Genomic DNA, 21,667 nt, shown 5'->3' with positions numbered 1-21,667 from the left:
CCCTTCCTACGCTAACCTCTATATGGGGTGGTGGGAGCAGTCCCACATCTATGGAGCTAAAAATTCATTTAGATCTAACATCACCTTCTACAAAAGGTTTTTAGATGACCTCATAATAATCTGGAAGGGTGAGAACAGACTTGTTCAAAATTTCATTGACAAGCTGAATAACAATAGATTAGGACTAGGCTTTACATTTGAGACAAGCTGTACCAACATTAACTATTTGGATGTCACCTTGGTTGGTAACCTGGAGGGCAAACCAGGTACCATTGATACATTTGTTTATCGCAAACCCTCTGCAAAGAACACAATTCTACATGCGAACAGTAGTCACCCAAATAGGGTGTTTAAGGCCATAGCAAAAGGGCAGTTTGTGAGGACCCTAAGAAATTGTTCAAGTAAGATTATGTTTGAGAAACAGGCTGATCAACTTACTGAAAGATTAGTCTCTAGGGGCTACCCGAGAAAAATGGTTGTGGCAATTAAGAATGAAGTAGGGAAGAGAGACAGGGGTCCCCTGTTAATGAGGGTGTCTGAGAGAAATCCAAGAGGGAAAACGCAAAGGATGATGTTCCTCATGACTTACAGTGAGCAACATGGGGACATATGTGATATTATTTCCAAACACTATTCATTACTTTCAGCTGACAGTGACCTAGCAGACACAATAAGATCAGGTTGTAGATTTGCTTTTAAAAGAGGCCTTAGGATAGGCAATAGGCTAGCACCCACAACTCTAAAAAGCAGGAATATGAATATTCCCAGCTCTTGGTTGACGACCAAACTAGTATTCAAGTGTCATAATGCTAATTGTATAGCCTATGATCATGTAATAATGGGTAATGGTTTGAAAAGTGAAGTGACAGGGGAAAGCTTTGCACATGAGAAATGTTTTAATTGTAGAGCCACGTATGTTATCTATCTATCACTTTGCAAATTGCAATATATAGGCATGACCTCACGGGAGGTCAGGTCTAGAATTTGGGAACATGTCAGCAAAATTAAGACAGGCAGTTTAACCACTCCACTAATTTCTCATTTTAACTATCAACATGACAAGAATCCAAGTAGTCAGATTTTGACATGTTAACGACGAAGTTTGATAATGATTGGAAAGTGGCGAATTCGGTCAGGAGGTGGGGGATTGAATTTACGGGGTCGATAAGGGTGAAGAGCATGTCATCCGTGAACAGAGACGTGGTGTATACCCGACCGTCTATATCGATACCGGTGAGATGGGGATTTTGTCTAATTTTTTCAGCTAGTGTTTCGATAACACATACGAAGAGGAGTGGGGACAGAGGACAGCCCTGGCGAGTTCCATTGGGAATGGGGAAGAAAGGGTGCCATTAACCAGAATCCTTGCGGTTGGATGAGAGTATAGGGAGAAAACCCATTTGGGTTAGTGTGGCCCTTATAAAGTCCCAGGCAACACGGTCAAAGGCCTTTTCCGCGTCCGTGGATAATAGGACTGAGTAGATATTTTTGGATTTACTATAGTGAATTAGATTTAATTCCCTGACCGTGTTGTCCTTCGCTTCCCGGCCAGGTATAAAACCGACCTGATCGAGATGGATTAAGTCTGGGAGAATTTTATTCAATCTTAGTGCCAGTATTCTGGCGTAAAGCTTAACGTCAGTGTTTAGCAACGATATGGGTCGGTAGCTGTTAGGGAGGTCTTGCGGCTTATTGGGTTTAGGGATTAGTATTATATGGGCTTCTAGCGCTCTAGGAGGGAATGATTCACTTTCATCTATGGATTGAAAGTAATTTAGCATGTAGGGGTTCAGGATATCCTGGAACGTTGTGTAATATTTATGACTAAAGCCATCAGGGCGTGGGGCTTTACCGGTAGGCAAGTTCTTCAAGGCTATCTTTAACTCCAGTAAGGAGATGGGGTCTTCTAACTATTCTTGTTGGGAGTCTGTCAGACATGGCAATTGGAGTTTCCTAAGGTAGCCCTCAATTTGTCGGGCTCTTGTCTCATCTTGGTTGGTGTGGTGGTCATGTGGGTTTTTAATATTATATAACTTGTGAAAAAACGTTTGAAAGGTATGTAAAATTTTCTTGGTTGATTTGTGTACAAGGCCGTTGCTATCTTTTACTTGCATAATGTATTTTGTATGTGCTTTTTGTTTTAAATATCTGGCTAGTAGTCTGCCTGATTTATTTCTGCCTTTGTAGTGCTTACGCTGAGTGTATAGTGTTTGTCTCTTGTGTATTTTGCCAAGATGTGTAGCCAGCGTCTGTTTTTCCTGGGTAAGTTCGGGGGGGAAGGTCTTTGTTTGATGGCGAAGTTTTGTGCAGTTGTTCCAAGCGTTTTATGTTTGCAATGAGAGAGGAGGTTAATTCTCTTTTAGATTTATCTGTGCTTTTATAGCTATTAGCTCTCTTCTGATAACGCTCTTGTGCGCTTCCCATAGGGTGTGAGGGGTAGTTTCGGGGTTATCGTTATGTTCAAAGTATTCTAGAAGTGCTGCTGAAATTCTAGGGGTCACTAGGGGGTCTGTCAGCATGTATTCGTCAAGTCTCCAGATATAATCTTTTATGGGTTTTGAGGGCCAAGTCATCTTACAAAGTATAGAAGCGTGGTCTGACCACGTTATCGGTGAAATTTTGGCTGAGTTAAATAATGAGAGGCCTTCAATGTCTGTCAGTACATAATCAATTCGAGTATATATTTTGTGTGGGTAGGAATAAAACGTATAGTCCCTGCAGTTGGGGTGGAGTGTCCTCCAAACGTTGTGTGCTACTATACTTCTAAGACATGAGTTAACCTTGGTTAGTCGGGAGGTGGGCAGAGAGGAGTGTTGCGAAGAACAGTCCATACTAGGGTCTAAGGTGATGTTGAGGTCTCCGCACATAATGAGGGTCCCTTTTTGGTGTTCCAATATTAGATTGGCTATTTTTTTCATGAAGGAGTGTTGGGCCGTGTTGGGGGCGTATAGTGAGACCAGAGTTACTGGTCTGCCGTATAATAGCCCAATCAAAATGAGATATCTTCCCTCTTTGTCTCTAATAGCCTGTATGTTTGTGTAGGGGATGTTTTTATTTATCAGTATGCCCACCCCATGTTTTTTACTCCTACAGTTTGAAGCCCAATAACAAGAACCATATGTGCATTTAAAAGTCTGGGGTTCCCGTCCCTTCCGGAAGTGGGTCTCCTGCAGAAACACAAGGTCTACTTTTTGTCTATGGAGTTCTCTGGTGACAGTTGATCTTTTTTTAGGAATATTCAGGCCATTGGCATTAACAGAGTACAAATGTATATAATTTTTGGCATTGGAGTGTGTTTTTAGATTAGCCATTATCTCTGTGGTGGGTGCTGAGCTTATGGTGTGAATATGGTGTAATGCTAGTTAGTATAGTGTGACAGTGAAGAGCTGGGGTGCAGGGCGGACCAAGGACAATTACATTTTGGTTGAAACAACACATCTAGTATTTGAAACATGCATATAATAAACATAATAAAAACATGTACTGAGAAAACGTAAACAACAAAATTAGTACATACCAACATTGGTAACCTATTGGTAATAGGGGTGGCAAATCCTGTATGCTACTGATGCTCCTAGTTTAGAACAGTGGGAGCATACTATTTACTTTTTAAAGCAGTAACTCCAACACAATAAGAATTAAACATCTGGGTCTAGACTGAATGGGGAATAGTTACTTGACGGTGCAGCAATGAGGCTTCATATTTAGTCTATCGCCTCAAAATAACACTGAAAAAGAAGTGGGTTATTTAACACAATTTTAAGGGTATCAAAGGCCTACTCCTAATAGAGAGCCTGTGGAACAATTATGATAACAGGTGCTTTTCCCTAAGTGTGCAAAGATTTGCCAGATAAGTACAGTAGTTAGAGCTGTCAAGTGACACATCATAAATCATTTTGTTGGAATACTTATCAGCTTCCGTTGGCGGGGGTCTGTTTCAGATCTTGTTAATGGGAGGCGGTGTTGGAAAGCTACCTACACATCAAGCAGTAGACTTAAAGTTCGAGATAGTTGAGTGTCCAGCTTTTTCTTTTTGTTGACTAGAGTCCATTGTGACCTTTGGGGTTTGGGTGCGTCGTCGCTCCTAGGGGAGATCAGGCCTTGTGATTGTTGGTTCTGTGGTGGAAAGGTGATATTCAAACCCTTTGAAAACGCTTCTAGGTCCTCTGGTTCTTTGTATATGTGAGTCTTTCCTTCTTGTTGGACAATGATGCTAAAAGGAAAGCCCCAGCGGTATCGCACCGCCTTTCCTGCAGGACTTGAGTAATGAATTTCCCTTTGCCTTTCAATCGTAGATGGGCAGATATCCTGAAATATTTGAATGCTGTAGGTTTGAAACTTAATCTCTCTTTGCAGACGGACTTGTTTCCATATGGCTTCTTTTTCTAAATAATTAGCGAATTTGATGATGATGTCTCTTGGGGGATTAGGGGTTTTTGAGGGAGGTCTCAGGGCCCTGTGTGCGCATTCCATAGAAGACTCTGTAAGTTTTAAGGATGGTATGATGTATTCAAATAGTTGTAATAGGTAGGAGAGAAGGGATTCTTGTGTCGCTTCCTCTGGTACCCCTCTTATCCGTAAATTGTTTCTACGACTTCTATTGTCGAGATCTTTGACTTTGAGCTGAAGTGAGTGTATGAGGATCTCTTGTCTCACCATTTGGTGGTTTGAGTCTGACATCATATTATTCAGAGTGTCTTGCCCCTCTTCAAGGCATTCTATCCTTGATCCCATGGCATTTATGTCATTTTTAAGGGAGGTCAGTTCAGTTTTGATGAAAGTTTTTAGGTCTGCCATGTCAGATTTAGATGGAAGTTGCGAGATAGTTGATTGTATGAGAGAGAGTTGTTGGGAGTGTGGTGAGGACAGTTGATCTTGTTCTGCCTGGGTTTCTGGTGTCTGCAGGTCTGTAGCAGTGTCGGCAACTTCACAGTCTGGTTTATGAAAGAAGTGATTCATGGTGGGTGTGGACATGGCAGAAAGTTTGTTGTCTGATTTGGGTTTCTGCCTAGACGCCATTTTATGGTTAATATCTGTCTCACCCTGTGGTTAACGGAATTATGGCTGTGCAGTCTGTAATTGGTATATAGATTTTTGTGGGCGCAGCACAGTGAAGCAAGTCTAAGGCCCTAAGAGTTATTTTTACAACTCTTTCCCCCAAGTTGTGATTTATATTGTTAGGTGTTAGATAGGTCCCCTTGTAAGCGATATGAGTGTCCGGCTTCTAAGATATAACTTTATGACCCTGTTGTCACTCCTTACCCTCAGTGTGTGGCTTTCCGGTATCAGGCTGTGGACACAGCAGTGCATATCTTTTGCGTGCGACAGAGGTAGGCCTCAGCAGTTACTGTTAGGTCTCAATTGCGATCTGCCCAGTGTAGAGGTCGGTCCCTGGTCTTTAATACCTGATCTTGGAGCTCACGCAGAGGAGCAGATTTCGCAGTGAGAACAGGTCCGGTGATCGCCCAGTGAGTCAGGTCTCGTGTAGAAGAGATTGCGGCCAGTGATGTATTTCTGGACTCTCCTGCCTCCCCACGTCCGGTATGGATTATAGTAAGCCGTCGCCTGTATGTCGTCCTCCGGGTGTCGGGGAGTGTAAAGGTAGCATTTGAGGGATGTTATTGCTCTTGATGTCATACTAGTGAAGCCAGTAGCACAGGATAAGCTCCAGAGCTCTTTCAAAGCGCGGCCATGTTCCAGCACGGCTACGCTCCGCCCCCGGGGAAGTTTTCTTCTTAGACAGGATGTCTTAAAGGACTAGTAAATGTGCAATTAAAAGACAATACAATAGCATTTAGGGGTAGATTTATTAAATGTCGCTGTATCGGATCATGTCCGCCTGAAATCGCTAAATGCTGACAGCATACGCTGCCGGCATTTTACATTGAAATGCTTGTGCAATGCCACCCCTGCACATTTGCAGCCAATCGGCCGCTAGCAGGGGGTGTCAATCATCCCGATCGTATCTGATCGGGATGATTGCAGTTCGTCACCTCAGAGGTGTCTTACGACCGCTGCTTCTGACAGACATTTGTTAAATAGGCCTCCTTATGTCTACATTAAGGGATGCTACGAAAAATAGAAACAAGCTTAACAGTAATCTTTTTACAGAGGATGAGGTTTTGTTAGCATTATCAAAAATAAATGTTAAAAAGGCAGTGGGTCCTGATAATATTCATCCAAGGGTTTTAAAAGAACTTTGATCAGTGCTAACTGTCCCATTAGTTACTAAAAATTCAAGTTAGGCGCTCAGCTTTTATTCTTTGCTCCCTTTCTTTTCAATCTTCCCCTCAGATTGAAAAAACGTTTTAAATAAATAGTATAAAAAATAAAAAATAAGTAAGGAAGCGCTAAAAGCTCAAGAACAATGGAAGATGAAATTTGATAAACAATTTCCAAATTTATCTACAACTCTTCATACACAATTTTTTTTTATATGAATTATAAAAAATAAAGAATTAAAATTTATATTGCTACTTAAGGGACGTCTCCCAACAGTATATTTCACCAAAATCTTAAGCTTGTGATCCTATCTAGAAACTTAATAACAGATTAAAAACTCTTAATACTCTAAATATCAATGTATATTTTTAAAAATGGTTTCCACCTTAACACTGATCGCATATAGTGATGAATAATAGCTACTAAGTATTTAAATGTTCCTATTCAAATGTGATATGTTCACTTTCTTTGTATCTTTTGAGTTTAGGCAAAGAAGGGATAAAAAGAGAGGCGCTTGTGTGTACCAGTATAAGCAGATTAAAAAAACTATATTAGCCCACACAGGGTACTCACATTTGGGTGAAGCACTCAGACAGTGCTATTAGGCGCAGACTGGGTGATTAACAGCAACCCAGTTTGCTGTGCTTATCAGCAGATGTCCAGGAATGCCTCTGGCATTAGTCCTTGAGAACTGGAAGTGGGGCTGCCAAACGAGATCCCTTTTAAACGGACACAGCAACCAACATACGAATAACACACATAGGGACCTCCACAACTCACGGAGCCAATTCAAAATGGTGATTTATTAAAACATTAAAAAATTCTTAAAAACAGGAACCAAGAGGTGAGGCATATAATATCCCCCTCTATATTATAACATGCAATGCGTTTCTCAGCACCAACCCTGTTTCATCAGGCATATATTTGTACCTGTGTGTGCAGGCATGGGGCACAAATTTGTTCCTGTGTTTTCTCCGGTATTAGGTTTCGTTCGTTAGCTGTTAGTAACAGCGCTGCTATTACCTTCAATCTCCCTTCTGGTTCCACCCGATCAGCTGTGCTGACGTGCGATCCTGCGCAATTCTGGGCGGGATACAACAAACGGCCATTTGTATTCCTTTTATCGTCTCGGTTTACAGTTTTGAGTGACAAATTGAAATAGATCTCCTTCAGGTTCTCCCAGAGCTAGTAAGACAAGACTCTGCTTTTAAGGCCAACGCATTTCGCCGTCTGATGGGCTTTATCAAGACGTATATTTGATGTGTGATAGTGCTGGCATTTAAATAGCCCTCCTCTTTCCTCTATTGGTCAGTTTCGTGAGTTGGCTCATTTACTCATGTTAAGGTGGATTTGATTTCTAGTTCATTTTACTTAGTGGTTAAGGTGGACTTTAAAAGGGGAACAATCCTATTTTCATAAAGTGTTGCTTGTTTTCCATTCTATAAACCTATTTTTGAACATTTTGTTTAAAATAAAATAAAATATGGATCATTACAGATATTACTTAGTACAAAAAATATAGACAGACTTTTTTGGGTATATACTTGGACAAATTTCATTATAAAATGTTTTCTTTAAATACATAGGTAAAGTTGAGATTTTTGTAAAATATATTACACATTTCACTTAACTAATGTTATTTAATTATTTGCAAAATGAATATTACTGGTATTTTTAAAAATATACATTGATATTTAGAGTATTAAGAGTTTTTAATTGGTTATTAAGTGTCTAGATTGGATCACAAGTTTAGGATTTTGGTGAACTAACTGTCCCATTAACTGATCTGTTTAATCAGTCACTATTAACATTAGCTGTCCCAGATGATTGGAGAATAGCAAATGTAATAGCTCTTCATAAAAAGGGCAGTAGAGAAGAATCTGATAGCTACAGGCTAGTTAGTTTAACTTCAGTAGTAGGGAGATTAATGGAAAGCCTCTTAAAAGAAAGAATTATGACTTACATAAAGACAAACAATTTAGAGGACCAAAATCAGCATGGTTTTACTTCAGGGAGATCATGTCAGACTAATTGACTTCTTTGATTATGTAACAAAGGTATTAGACAAGAGTGGAGCAGTTGATGTAGCATATCTAGATTTCAGCAAAGCATTTGACAACGTCCCACAAAATAAACTAATTCACAAACTGTATCTCCGTGGTCTAGATTAAAAAATTGTGAACTGGGTGGAATGCTGGCTTAAGGACAGAAAACAAAGTGTCTTAGTAAATGGAGTCCACTAGTAATAGTGGTGTTCCTCAGGGGTCAGTTCTGGGGCCTGTTTTGTTTAACATATTTATCTGTGATATCAGCAAATGGCTACAGGGGAAATTATGTCTGTTTGCAGATGATACAAAAATTTGTAACAGAGTGGATGTTCCAGGGAGGGTCAACAAAATGAGAAGTGAATGTACAACAATTGGAGGATTGGACAAACGACTGGGATCTAAAGTTTAACACATTATAGTGTAAAATAATGCATTTAGGGAAGAAAAATCCAAATGTCAATTACAGACTCAGTGACACTTTACTGACTGTTACAGATGAGGAACAGGACTTGGGAATTATTATTTCAGATGATTTAAAACTTAGTAAACAATATAGTAATGCAGCGAGTAAGGCTAGCAGAATACTTGGATGTATTGCTAGAGGTATTTGCAGAAGAAATAGTAAGGTTCTTATGCCACTTTATAGATCATTAGTTAGGCCACATCTTGAGTATTGTTTACAGTTCTGGAGGCCATGCGGCCTATGTATCAAGCCGTCTACTTTGCTGCATTCGCCGGCCCAATACGCTCGCCTAAGCTCGCCTACCATCGCCGCCGTGGACCTGAATACGTTCTCCAAAGTTATCAAAAAAGACCGTTGTTAACTGACAGTCATCGATCTTGCTGCTCATCGGCTTCTTCGCAGCTTTTTTGATAGCCTGTCACTAAGCACCCACACTAAACTACACTGTTTTACCCCTTAAACCGCCGCTCCCGAAGCCCCCCGCAGCTAAATAAAATTATTAACCCCTAAACCGCCGCTCCTGGACCCCGCCGCCACCTACATTATACCTATTAACCCCTATCCTGCCCCCCACTACACTGCCGCCACCTACATAAAGTTATTAACCCCTATCCTGCGGATCCCGGACCCCGCCGCAACTAAATAATTGTTTAACCCCTAAACCGCCGCACCCGGAGCCCACCGCCACCTATATTAAAGTTATTAACCCCTATCCTGCCCCCCACTACACCGCCACAATCTACATAAAACTCATTAACCCCTAAACCGCCACTCCCAGACCCCAGCGCAACTAAATTAAATGTTTAAGCCCTAAACCACCGCTCCCGGACCCCGCCGCCACCTATATTAAACTTATTAACCCCTAAACCTAAGTCTAACCCTAACCCTAACACCCCCTAGCTTAAATATTATTTTAATAAATCTAAATAATATTACTATTATTAACTAAAGTATTCCTATTTAAAACTAAATACTTACCTGTAAAATAAACCCTAAGATAGCTACAATATAACTAATAATTATATTGTAGCTATTTTAGGATTTATATTTATTTTACAGGCAAGTTTGTATTTATTTTAACTAGGTACAATAGCTATTAAATAGGTATTAACTATTTAATAGCTACCTAGTTAAAATACTTACAAAATTACCTGTAAAATAAATCTTAACCTAATTTACAATTAAACTTAACACTACACTATCATTAAATTAATTAAATAAATTACCTACATGTTACAGTACCAACAGGATACCAAGGTTAATACCAGATGAACAATGTCCTGCATAGGGAATCAGCAATTCACAACCAAGCCAGTTTTCAGGTTTAAAACAGAATGATATTTATTAAAAGGCTATGCCTAGTATTTATGCAGGTCTGAACCCCCCCCCCCCCCCAGAGGGGGGTTGAAAGGCTGTTGTACATTACATGGAGGGAACAAGCCCTTTGACATGATACAATAGGATTATATTACTTAAACACTTCAACCACAAGACACTCTTGGCCCTTCTTATCACTTAGGCGTTTTCTCTCTGGAGGTGATCAAACAATAGAATGCTTAGCACTAATTAGATTATAGCTGGAGCCAGCAACTCTGTCTTTGGAAATTAGTTTCTTAGCTAAACACAATTAACTCCTTCAGTCCTGACAGAAGGGTCTGTCACATATCTCCCCCGTTGTGGAACACTCCGGCAGACCCGGCTTGACCCTTTGGCGGGTCAACCTGGGGATGACCGGACTAGGAGGTGGTAGGCATGTCAGTTTGCCAGGACAATCCATCTGTATTCCCGTTATGAAAGAGAATTCCTGTCCATACAAAGAAGGGTTCAACTTCCTCAGTGCCCAGACTAGGGCTAAACAGTCCTTCAAAATCCCATCAGCTTCTTTACGAGTTTTCTGTACCTGCTCTTTATAGGTATCCACAATCCCTTCATACTGACATAGGGTGCCCTTGAGTTGCTGCACCTCACTATGAGCCAGCGTCAGCTTCTCCTCAAGTGTCGCTAAGTTTGTCTTTAAGGTTTCATGTCCCACTCTCAAGCTGGTGTTTTCTGCAGTCTGTCGGTGCAGCTTGTCTAGCAGAGATTCACGTTCTAAACGTGCTTTTTTATCTGCGCTCCTCTTCTCCTTCATCAGCGCATTGTAACGGGACCTCCACATATCAATAGCGGATAGAGATTTACTGAGCTCAGCGTCCTGGGGCTTAGCAGCAGGTGGGTCAGTCTCTGCTGCACGGATCTGGGCATGGGTAGTCACAGAGTTAACATCAGCGGGACCCATAGGAGCGTAGGCAGAAACAAGGGGGGCCAAGTCATTTCCAAGAAGAACATCAGCAGGTAAGTCCTTCTTGACCCCCACATTCACAGGTCTAGCGCCCACTCCCCAATCCAAATGTACCCTGGCAACAGGTAGGCTGAACACATCGCCCCTTGCTACCCTCACAGCCACAGTGTCTCCAGTGTACTGTTTCTCAGACACCAAGTTCTTTTGAAGCAAGGTCATGGTAGCACCAGTATCCCGTAGACCACTGACCTTCTTCCCATTCACTTTAACCAGTTGCCGGTTATTCCGGTGGGCAGCTTGCACAAGGTCTGCCTCATGTAGGATGCTCCAGCATTCTTGCGCCTCTACGTAGCGGGCCGCAGGCTGAGGATTACGTGGGATTCCGCCGGCAGGTCTTCTCCAGGACTGCGCTTGGTTCGCTGCGTTTAGGGGACACTCTGGTCTTTTGTGCCCTAGTTGCTTACATCCAAAGCATCGAATCGGTTGTGAGTAGCCCCGCAAATTGAACAGGGCTCTCTGAGGGTAGTTCGTGGCCGGAGGCCGTGTGGTATAGCGGTGCGCCGGGGTTTGGTAACTGGCAGCTGCTGGGGTGACTGGGGGTCTGTACTCCACTCTAGCAGGGGGCTTAGTGGTAGCAGTGTCCAGTTTGCGGGCATCCGTATACTCATCTGCCAAGCGAGCCGCTTCCTGCAGGGTGGAGGGTTTACGGTCCCGAACCCACTCTCGAACTCCTGCGGGTAACTTGTCGAAGCAATGTTCCAACAGGAATAGCTGCAGCACCTCTTCCCCAGATACGGCTTGGCACCCCGCTATCCAGTGAGCTGCTGTGCGGTGCACCTTACATGCCCACTCAAGGTAGGAATCTCCAGCTACTTTAACAGTGTCTCTGAACCGCCTCCGGTATGCCTCCGGTGTAACCGCATACCTGGAGAGCAGAGCCTCTTTTACAGTATTATAATCCCTGACTTCCTCATCTGGAATGGCCCGAAAAGCCTCTCTGGCCCGGCCGGATAATTTTCCAGATAATATCGTGACCCAGTCCTCTGCGGGTACCTTGTGTAGTGCACATTGCCTCTCAAAATCCGCAAGGTACCTATCAATCTCTCCTTCTGTTTCCAGGAAGTTTTTAAAAGCTGCAAAATTTACTTTTCTCTTTTCCATCTTAGTCAGTATTGTAATAATCCCCCTCTTCCTGAGGTTACTGGCTTGTGTAGTTGCTCTTCTGGGCGATAAGGTTCATTCCGTCGCTGCCACCAATGTTACAGTACCAACAGGATACCAAGGTTAATACCAGATGAACAATGTCCTGCATAGGGAATCAGCAATTCACAACCAAGCCAGTTTTCAGGTTTAAAACAGAATGATATTTATTAAAAGGCTATGCCTAGTATTTATGCAGGTCTGAACCCCCCCCCCCCCCAGATGGGGGTTGAAAGGCTGTTGTACATTACATGGAGGGAACAAGCCCTTTGACATGATACAATAGGATTATATTACTTAAACACTTCAACCACAAGACACTCTTGGCCCTTCTTATCACTTAGGCGTTTTCTCTCTGGAGGTGATCAAACAATAGAATGCTTAGCACTAATTAGATTATAGCTGGAGCCAGCAACTCTGTCTTTGGAAATTAGTTTCTTAGCTAAACACAATTAACTCCTTCAGTCCTGACAGAAGGGTCTGTCACACTACAATTACCTACAATTAAATTAAATAAACTAAACTATAGTACAAAAAAACGAAACACTAAATTACAGATAATAAAAAAGAATTACAAGAAGTTTAAACTAATTACACCTAATCTAAGCCCCCTAATAAAATAATAAAGCCCCCAAAATAAAAAAAATTCTCTACCCTATTCTAAATTACCAAGTAACCAGCTCTTTTACCAGCCCTTAAAAGGGCTTTTTGCGGGGTATTGCCCCAAAGTAATCAGCTCTTTTACCTGTAAAAAAAAATACAACCCACCCCAACATTAAAACCCACCACCCACATACCCCTACTCTAACCCACCCAAACCCCCCTTAAAAAACCTAACACTAACCCCCTGAAGATCTCCCTACCTTGAGTCGTCTTCACCCAGCCGGGCCGAAGTCTTCATCCAATGGGGCAGAAGAGGACATCCAGACTGGCAGAAGTCTTCATCCTATCTGGGCAGAAGAGGACATCCGGACCGGCAGAAGTCTTCATCCTATCCAGGCAGAAGAGGACATCCGGACCAGCAGACATCTTCATCCAAGCGGCATCTTCTATCTTCATCCATCCGACGAGGAGCGGCTCCATCTTCAAGACCTCTGGCGCGGAGCATCCTTCCTGGCCGACGGACTAACAACGAATGAAGGTTCCTTTAAATGACGTCATCCAAGATGGCGTCCCTTGAATTCCGATTGGCTTATAGGATTCTATCAGCCAATCGGAATTAAGGTAGGGAAAATCTGATTGGCTGATTCAATCAGCCAATCAGATTGAAGTTTAATCCGGTCTGGATGTCCTCTTCTGCCCCATCGGATGAAGACTTCGGCCCGGCTGGGTGAAGACGACTCAAGGTAGGGAGATCTTCAGGGGGTTAGTGTTAGGTTTTTTAAGGGGGGTTTGGGTGGGTTAGAGTAGGGGTATGTGGGTGCTGGGTTTTAATGTTGGGGGGGTTGTATTTTTTTTACAGGTAAAAGAGCTGATTACTTTGGGGCAATGCCCCGCAAAAAGCCCTTTTAAGGGCTGGTAAAAGAGCTGGTTACTTGGTAATTTAGAATAGGGTAGGGCATTTTTTTATTTTGGGGGGCTTTAATATTTTATTAGGGGGCTTAGATTAGATGTAATTAGTTTAAACTTCTTGTAATTCTTTTTTATTTTCTGTAATTAGTGTTTATTTTTTTGTACTATAGTTTAGTTTACTTAATTTAATTGTAGGTAATTGTAGGTAATTTATTTAATTAATTTAATGATAGTGTAGTGTTAGGTTTAATTGTAACTTAGGTTAGGATTTATTTTACAGGTAATTTTGTAAGTATTTTAACTAGGTAGCTATTAAATAGTTAATAACTTTTTAATAGCTATTGTACCTAGTTAAAATAAATACAAAGTTGCCTGTAAAATAAAAATAAATCCTAAAATAGCTATATTATATATATATATATATATATATATATATATATATATATATATATATATCATATTGTAGCTATATTAGGTTTTATTTTATAGGTAAGTATTTAGTTTTAAATAGGAATAATTTAGTTAATAATAGTAATTTTTATTTAGATTTATTAAAATAATATTTAAGTTAGGGGGGGTTAGGGTTAGTGTTAGATAAGTGTTAGGGGTTAATAATTTTAATATAGGTGGCGGCGGTATAGGGGGGCAGGATAGGGGTTAATAAGTTTAATATAGGTGGCGGCGGTATAGGGGGAGCAGAATAGGGGTTAATAAGTTTAATATAGGTGGCGGCGGGGTCTGGGAGCGGCGGCTTAGGGGTTAAACAATTTATTTAGTTGCGGCGGTGTCCGGGATCCGCAGGATAGGGGTTAATTAGTTTATGTAGGTGGCGGCGGTATAGGGGGCGGCAGATTAGGGGTTAATATGTATAATGTAGGTGGCGGCGGGGTCCGCGAGCGGCGGTTTAGGGGGTAATAAATGTATTTAGTTGCGGCGGTATGGGGGGGCAGATTCGGGGTGTTTAGACTCGGGGTACATGTTAGGGTGTTAGGTGCAGATGTTTCCCATAGTAATCAATGGGATATCGGGCAGCAGCGAACATGAGCTTTCGCTATGGTCAGACTCCCATTGATTCCTATGGGATCCGCCGCCTCCAGGGTGGCGGATTGAAATCCAGGTACACTGGCCCGGAATAGTGGCGAGCGTACCTGCTAGTAGTTTAATAACTACCAAAAGTAGTCAGATTGTGCCGAACTTGCGTTCGGAACATCTGTAGTGACGTAAGCATTGATCTGTGTCGGACTGAGTCCGGCGGATCGAAGCTTACGTCACTATATTCTACTTTTGCTGGGCAGTAGGGGTTGATAACTAAGGAGAATCAGCCTCGACACAAATACGCTGCGGAATTCCAGCGTATTTGCGGTTGACGGCTTGATAACTAGAGGCCTATATCTTCAGAAGGATATTAACAAACTTGAATCTGTGCAAAGGAGGGCTACCAAAATGGTACATGGTCTAAAAAAATAAAACTTACCAGGATAGGTTCAATGACCTAAATATGTATAGCTTAGAGGAGAGAAGGGAAAGAGGTGATATGATAGCAACATTCAAGTACGTGAAAGGGCTTGGTAAAACTGAGGCTGTGGGTATTTTACATAAAATGGAAAATTCAAGAACAAGGGGTCATGATCTCTAGCTAAAGGGTAGTAGATTCAGGAGTAATTTGAGGAAGCACTTCTTTACAGAAAGAGTGATTGATTTATGGAATAAACTTCCTCAAGAGGTAGTAGCGACAAACACTGTGGGGGACTTTAAAAATGCATGGGACAAGCATAAGGCTATCCTACAAACTAGATAAGTTTATACTGTTAGGTAATATTGGGCAGACTTGCTGGGCCTATGGCTCTTATCTGCCGTCAATATCTATGTTTCTATGTATGTATGTGTGCTTGTGCGTGTATGCATAAGTATGTATGTGTGTGTGTGAATGCATATGTATGTATGGGTGCATACTCACACACACACACTAGAGTGTGCATATTTGATTAATACCCTCCAGCAGTGGCACAATATTGTAAAAAAACAATGCATTTTTATATACAAAGTGTACCTCAATAAAATGATAAAAATAAATAAAAATATCTAAATTAGGTACTGGAAGATAGCTTCCAGTACCAAGATGGCAGTCATTAATGGGAGGGGGGAGGATTAGAGATCTGTTTGAGAGGGGTCAAGGAGGTAGGAGGGTTGAAGAGGGATTACTACATTGCAGAAAAAATGATAAAATATTATAATAATAAAAAAGCCCTAAACAGCTCTACCTCCCACCCACACTCACCCCACCATCTTACGTACTGGCAGATGGTGGGGGTGAGTGTGGGTGAGAGGTAGAGCTGTTTGGGAGGGATCAGGTGTCAGGTGGAGGGTAATCTCTACACTAAAGCTAAAATTAGCCTTACAAGCTAGCTCCTCAACCCTACCACATCCCTGATCCCTCTCAAACAGCTCTCTAACCCTCCCGCTACCCCTAATGACTGCCATCTTTGGTACTGGCAGCTGTCTCCCAGTACCTAATTAAAGATATTTTAATTTACTTATTTTAATTTTTATATATTTTTTTTTCATAACATATAAACAGGGTAGTACAGAAACAAAAATATTATATTTTAAGCATATGGCAGATGAGTTTAGGCATTTGTAGCTATAGTCACATAAATAATGTAATACTTGTTTGTTTGTAAATACTGTATATCAGAGTTTGGACCCATATCGTAAGATTGTTTTACAGATTTCTTAGACTGTAGATGGGTTTACATGATTCTTTTTTTTTTTCTCAGGAAAATGCAGACTTCCTCCTAAAGAAATAATGATAAAAGAACTTGATGAAGAAGAAGGTGAAAAGAAGTGTTGGTATGTTCTTCTATACTTTTCCATGCAAATTATTAATAAGAATGGCAAAATTTAATTTCATATAATTATTTGCAAGTAAGAAATTACCAGCTTACAGTTAACATCTAACCCAAGATGCAGTGATACTGGTTACAATATAATTTAAGAAAAAAACACTCTCACTGGTCCATCGCAAATTCAGGGCATTATGTGACCTCTTCCAACCCAAGTATCATAACCTTAATGAACTACTACTAACATAATAGACTACACAGAAGAACCCAACTTGTAACCCTGGAAACACCTAACCCAAATTTCTGCAATTCAGTTATTCCTAAATCACCTGGCCAACAACCACAATTATTTCTTACTGACCCAGAACAGCAAAGGGCTTTATTTTGGCATTCAGCCTTTCACTTACATATAAGATAAAGCATCTGTCTTCATATGGTAATAGAGCACAATCAGTGCTCCATTACCATATGAAGCCAGATTACTACATCATTACAGACAGTGACATTTCCTGTGTCACTGTCTGTAATGATTGATTTCCGTTGGTGCTGTTGGGAGGGAAGGCGGGAAGTGGGTGGGTGGCCTCTGCGGCGGAGGGGGGAGGAAGGTAGGGGTGGGACCCTACACCACAGAAACTAGATTTGGATGGGAAAGAGAGGGGTGGGACTCTACACTACAGAAAATGGCATATCAAAATGGGGGGTCTTACAAAATTATCACGGGGAGGAGGGGAGGGGTAACCACTACATTACAGCAAAAAGTATAAATAGATAAATAAAATAATACTCTAAACTGGGTACTGGCAGACATACCTAAGATGGCTGCTACTACTGAGAGGGGGAGGATTAGAGAGCTGCTTGGGGGTGATCAGGGAGGTGGGATTGTTGAGGAAGGATCCCTATACTGCAGGTAAAAAAATGATAAAAAAAAACATTGAACTGCACACTGGTAGACTGTCTGCAAGTACCTAAGATGGTGGTGAGGAGTATGAGTATGTGTGTGTGTGGGGGGGGGGGGGAGAAATCTGTTTGAAGGGAGGTGGGAGGTGTGTGGTGGGAGGATAATCTCTACATTACATTGCAAAACTATTATCCTTACCAGTTAACTAATTGACCCATTCACTGTCGGGAATTTCAGAAGTGTGATGCACAGCTGCAATTAGTGGTCTTATAATTACCAAAAAGCAATGGCAAATCCATGCATTTATAAACAAAAAGAATCCCAGAGAAGCTTCTATAACCATTTGTGTTATTACTGTACAAGCAACATATAAATAATTTCAGTGAGAAACCCAATGTTTGCGAAAAAGTTAATGATTTTTTTTTTATATATATAATCATATTTGGTGGCATGAAGTATACCCAAATGGGCCCACATCAATTCCTTGGGTTGTCGACTTAAAAAAAATATATAGTTTTGATAGGTAAATAAAAAAGTCTCTATTTCTGTTTAAATGGAGTGATAGCCAAACTGCTAACAATTCTCCGGTCTTTTGGGCATTTATTTCCCCTTCTTAGCTGATGAGAGTCCAGAGCTTTTTAACATGTGAAAAATATATCAGCCTATCAGGAGGAGGTCAAGAACCCTCACAGAGTCCCTCCCACCTCCTCTCCCTTTCCAGTTTGTTCTTGGCCTCTGAGGACAGAGGTTTAAGATTTCAGAGGTGGTCTTTTATTATTTTTTCATATGATTTGTGGGCTCAGACCTGACTTAAGACCCAGTATCAATAGACTGATTTCACTCCAAGTTTTAAAAAGACAGGGATGAGGATTACCCCTATTATGTACTTTCCATAACCCTGGTGGGTAGTCTAGCAATCATAAATGCCCTCAGGATTTGCAGGGACTCATCCCTAGCCTCCCCTGAGTGGTTACAGGTATATCTGAAGTATCCTCTGCAATATAGCTACTTGCACTGGATGGGCTCTCTACTGGATCAGCAACCTGTGAGGGAGAAAGGCCTCAGCATGCTGGTAAGACACAGTGGAGGGGTGCTTCAGTCCAGTTAGTGACAATAGTACTACATAGCTGGGGGTCACAGCCTTACACCTGAGGAGCTTTACGTATGTGTTTAACTTCGGAATTTGGGTTAACAAGGTACAGGATAGTTCTTATCAAGCATCCTTAGAACTCCTTAGCAGCTCAAGTTAACATTTTTTTACCTAAAAAAAATATTTTTGCATTTTTCTAAAAATGTGTACTATCTCTTTAATAGAGCCAGTAACTGCCATGTGCAGATATCAAATAGATCTCCCACAGTGCAGTTGAGCAGGCAGATACACAAAGGGGCCTTAGGAGGATTGTTTTTTTTTTCACAATTTTAAATTTTTACAGTTTATTTCAAAATCCTGCGCAAGTCTTGGGCCTGCATATTGTTATAATGATAAGCCACGCCCCTTTCCTTGGCAACCTCCTTCTCTTTTTTGCTTCAGCGGCTGTGAATTTGATCTGGTGGATTCTGTAATATTTGCATATATATTTTCCAACCAATCACATAACAGTATTCATATCATACCTTTACCTTATCTAGTTTCAGTTGGCAGTTGGATTTCTGCAACTGCTCTGTGAGCAATAGTTTGTACTCACCTCTGCTGTTTTTTTTTTTAATAAAACCAGCACCGGTTTACCCTGTAACTGGCATCTGAGCTTTATTAGTACATATGCTTCAGCAGCACAATAACCAAAAATTAATTGGTGTCAGAAGATATGGATCTCTTCTATTGACAGAAATACAGCTGGAGTCCCAAAACCCACAATTAAATAGGAAGCAAGTAACTTGCCTGGCTCATGGTGGAAGTTCAGACAACACGCAGAGCTCATGTTCGGCAGACCCCTGAAAAGTAAGGGTGAGGATGAAAAATTTAATAACCTTCTACTATGGGTTGGTGAACAGGTCAGAGACATTTTCAATACGTGGACCTTACCTAAAGATGAGGTATATATTATGAAAATTTTGCAGCATACGTCGAGCCCAAAACAAACAAGATATTTGCACGATAAGACAAGACCGCATTGTCTTTAGCATACACTCTCCAAGGGTAAGTGAGAAATTATTAAATGTCAGGTCAGAGTTAAAAGTGATCGATTTTGCGAGATCCCATGAATTGGCCCAGGTACAGCTACTGTCCATCTCTAGAAGCCATTCACGAAGTTTACTGCCACATGAGCAATGACACGGACTGGAGGCAACATGACAACCCTTACATAAAGAAGTAGGAAAAGGCTATACAATCTCATAACTCTGACCCAGTGCAACCCTCAGAGTGCAACTGCTGTGGAAACAAGCCACCTTCCACCCAATGGCAATGTCCTGCAAAAGAGAAAGTATGCAAGTCTTGTAGAAAACTTAACCATTTCACCAAAGTGTGCCGCTCCAGCCATGGAAAAATGTCCATGCTGTAAACAAAGATGGTGCTGACCCAGAAGAGTGTGAAGAAATATTTTTAGTCTCTGTGACCCAAAACAGTCAGAGTCCAGAAATAGAGCAAGCCTTTGCCAGTTTCTAAGTCAGTCCAAATCTAATTAAAATAGGATTCAAGATAAACACTGGATCCTCAGCTAATCTCATTCCCCTGTAAAAATACAATAAGCTGAAAACCCAGTGCACTCTGTGACCAGCTCCTCGCCCCATGTATGGCTATGGTGGTGAACACCTGGCAGTTAAAGGTTAGTGTGACCTGAAATACCAACACAAAGACACTCAAATGTTCCTGACATTCTACATTGTCGACATGAGGGCACCTTCCGTCATAGGCCTAAAAAGCAGCATAGATTTTGGCCTCTTTAAACTAATGCTATCAGTCGCAAGCAGTCAAAGTGAAGTACCAATCATGGATAAATTAGCAGATGTCTTCAAAGGGGAATAGGCCTATTCCGTGGTGAGTGTAGCATACATTTAAACCCACAGGCAACCCCATTAGTGCACCTGCCGAGACAAGACGAAGCATTCAACAAAATAATAGAGCTGCTCACATGCAAGCCAGGACCAGTATTAGCATACTTTGATCCTCACAAAGAACTAAAGCTACAGGTTGATTCTTCCAAGTATGGACTTGGAGCAGTATTGCTGCAAGATGGAAGACCTATTACGTATGCATCAAAATCACTCATCAACTAACTGTGCACAAATCGATAAAAATTAATTTTTGCCATACTATTTGGCTGCAAGCATTTTCATCAATATATCTATGGCTGCCATATTCTCGTAGAAAGTGACTATAAACCTTTAGAGTCCATCATGCGCAAACCAATTACATCAAGTCTGCTAAGGCTTCAGAAAGAATGATTCTACAGCTCCAGAGGTGTAACTTCACTATCATTCACCACCCAGGCAAAGAAATTCCAGTTGCAGACACGCTGTCCAGAAAGTTATTATCTGACCATGACTCAAGCCTCAGTGAATGTATGGACATACAAGTGCATAATGTGTATAGCAATATTCCTGTTAGTGACCCAAAGCTAAAAGTAAATCAAAACTCAGACTTAAAGGGACCCACAGTTCCAAATACTTAAAGACATCATACTAGCCTGATGACAGAAAGAAATGCCCCACAAATGTCTTGGTATTCTGGAATCACTGAGATGAACTCTCATACCTACATGACATGATTTTTTAAGGGGAGAAAATTGTCATTCCTTCAAGCCTTCATCCAGAAATGTTGTCACGCATACACAAAAGCCACCTAGGCATTGAAAAGTGCAAGCAAAGAGCATGTGATATTTTGTTTTGGACTAGAATGGGAAAGGAAATAGAAGAAATAATCAGTAAGTGTTCTATATGCCCAGTGGAGGCTCCTCCATAGGCGCACATGAACCCCTAGAGAAAAAGAAGAAGAAAGCCTTATTTTTTTTAAAACGCACGTGCGGTAGAGTCTAGATGCCTGGCATAACCATTTAAACTTATTCCTGAGTGCCTACAGGACCGCTCCAACCCAGCCCCTATCCTTTCCTAATCTCACAGTTTTTGCTGTGCAAATGTAAGAAGACGCAGACGTCACCACTCACCAGGTCACATGCCGACAGGCGATGAGGCTCCTCCTCCCCTCGTCGGCGCAAAACCGCAGTGCGGGCTAGTCTTTGAGCTGTGAGGAGCTCCTTTAGT

General features: G+C 41.3%; 1 protein-coding gene across 1 annotated transcript in view; it reads left to right on the top strand.

Moving 5' to 3' along the window:
* The window catches only part of LOC128640724 (flavin-containing monooxygenase 3), a 145,819-nt gene that overhangs the window by 13,421 nt on the left and 110,731 nt on the right, over window positions 1-21,667 (top strand). Inside the window, exon 3 of the mRNA XM_053693152.1 lies at window positions 16,504-16,576. Coding sequence (XP_053549127.1) covers window positions 16,504-16,576 — 73 coding nt within the window. The remainder of the gene's footprint in view (window positions 1-16,503; window positions 16,577-21,667) is intronic.

This window comes from Bombina bombina, chromosome 10 (assembly GCF_027579735.1).
Source record: "Bombina bombina isolate aBomBom1 chromosome 10, aBomBom1.pri, whole genome shotgun sequence".
Taxonomy (NCBI): Eukaryota; Metazoa; Chordata; class Amphibia; order Anura; family Bombinatoridae; genus Bombina; species Bombina bombina.
The sequence above is the reverse complement of the archived record's forward strand: the minus strand, read 5'-3'. Positions and strand labels throughout refer to the sequence as shown.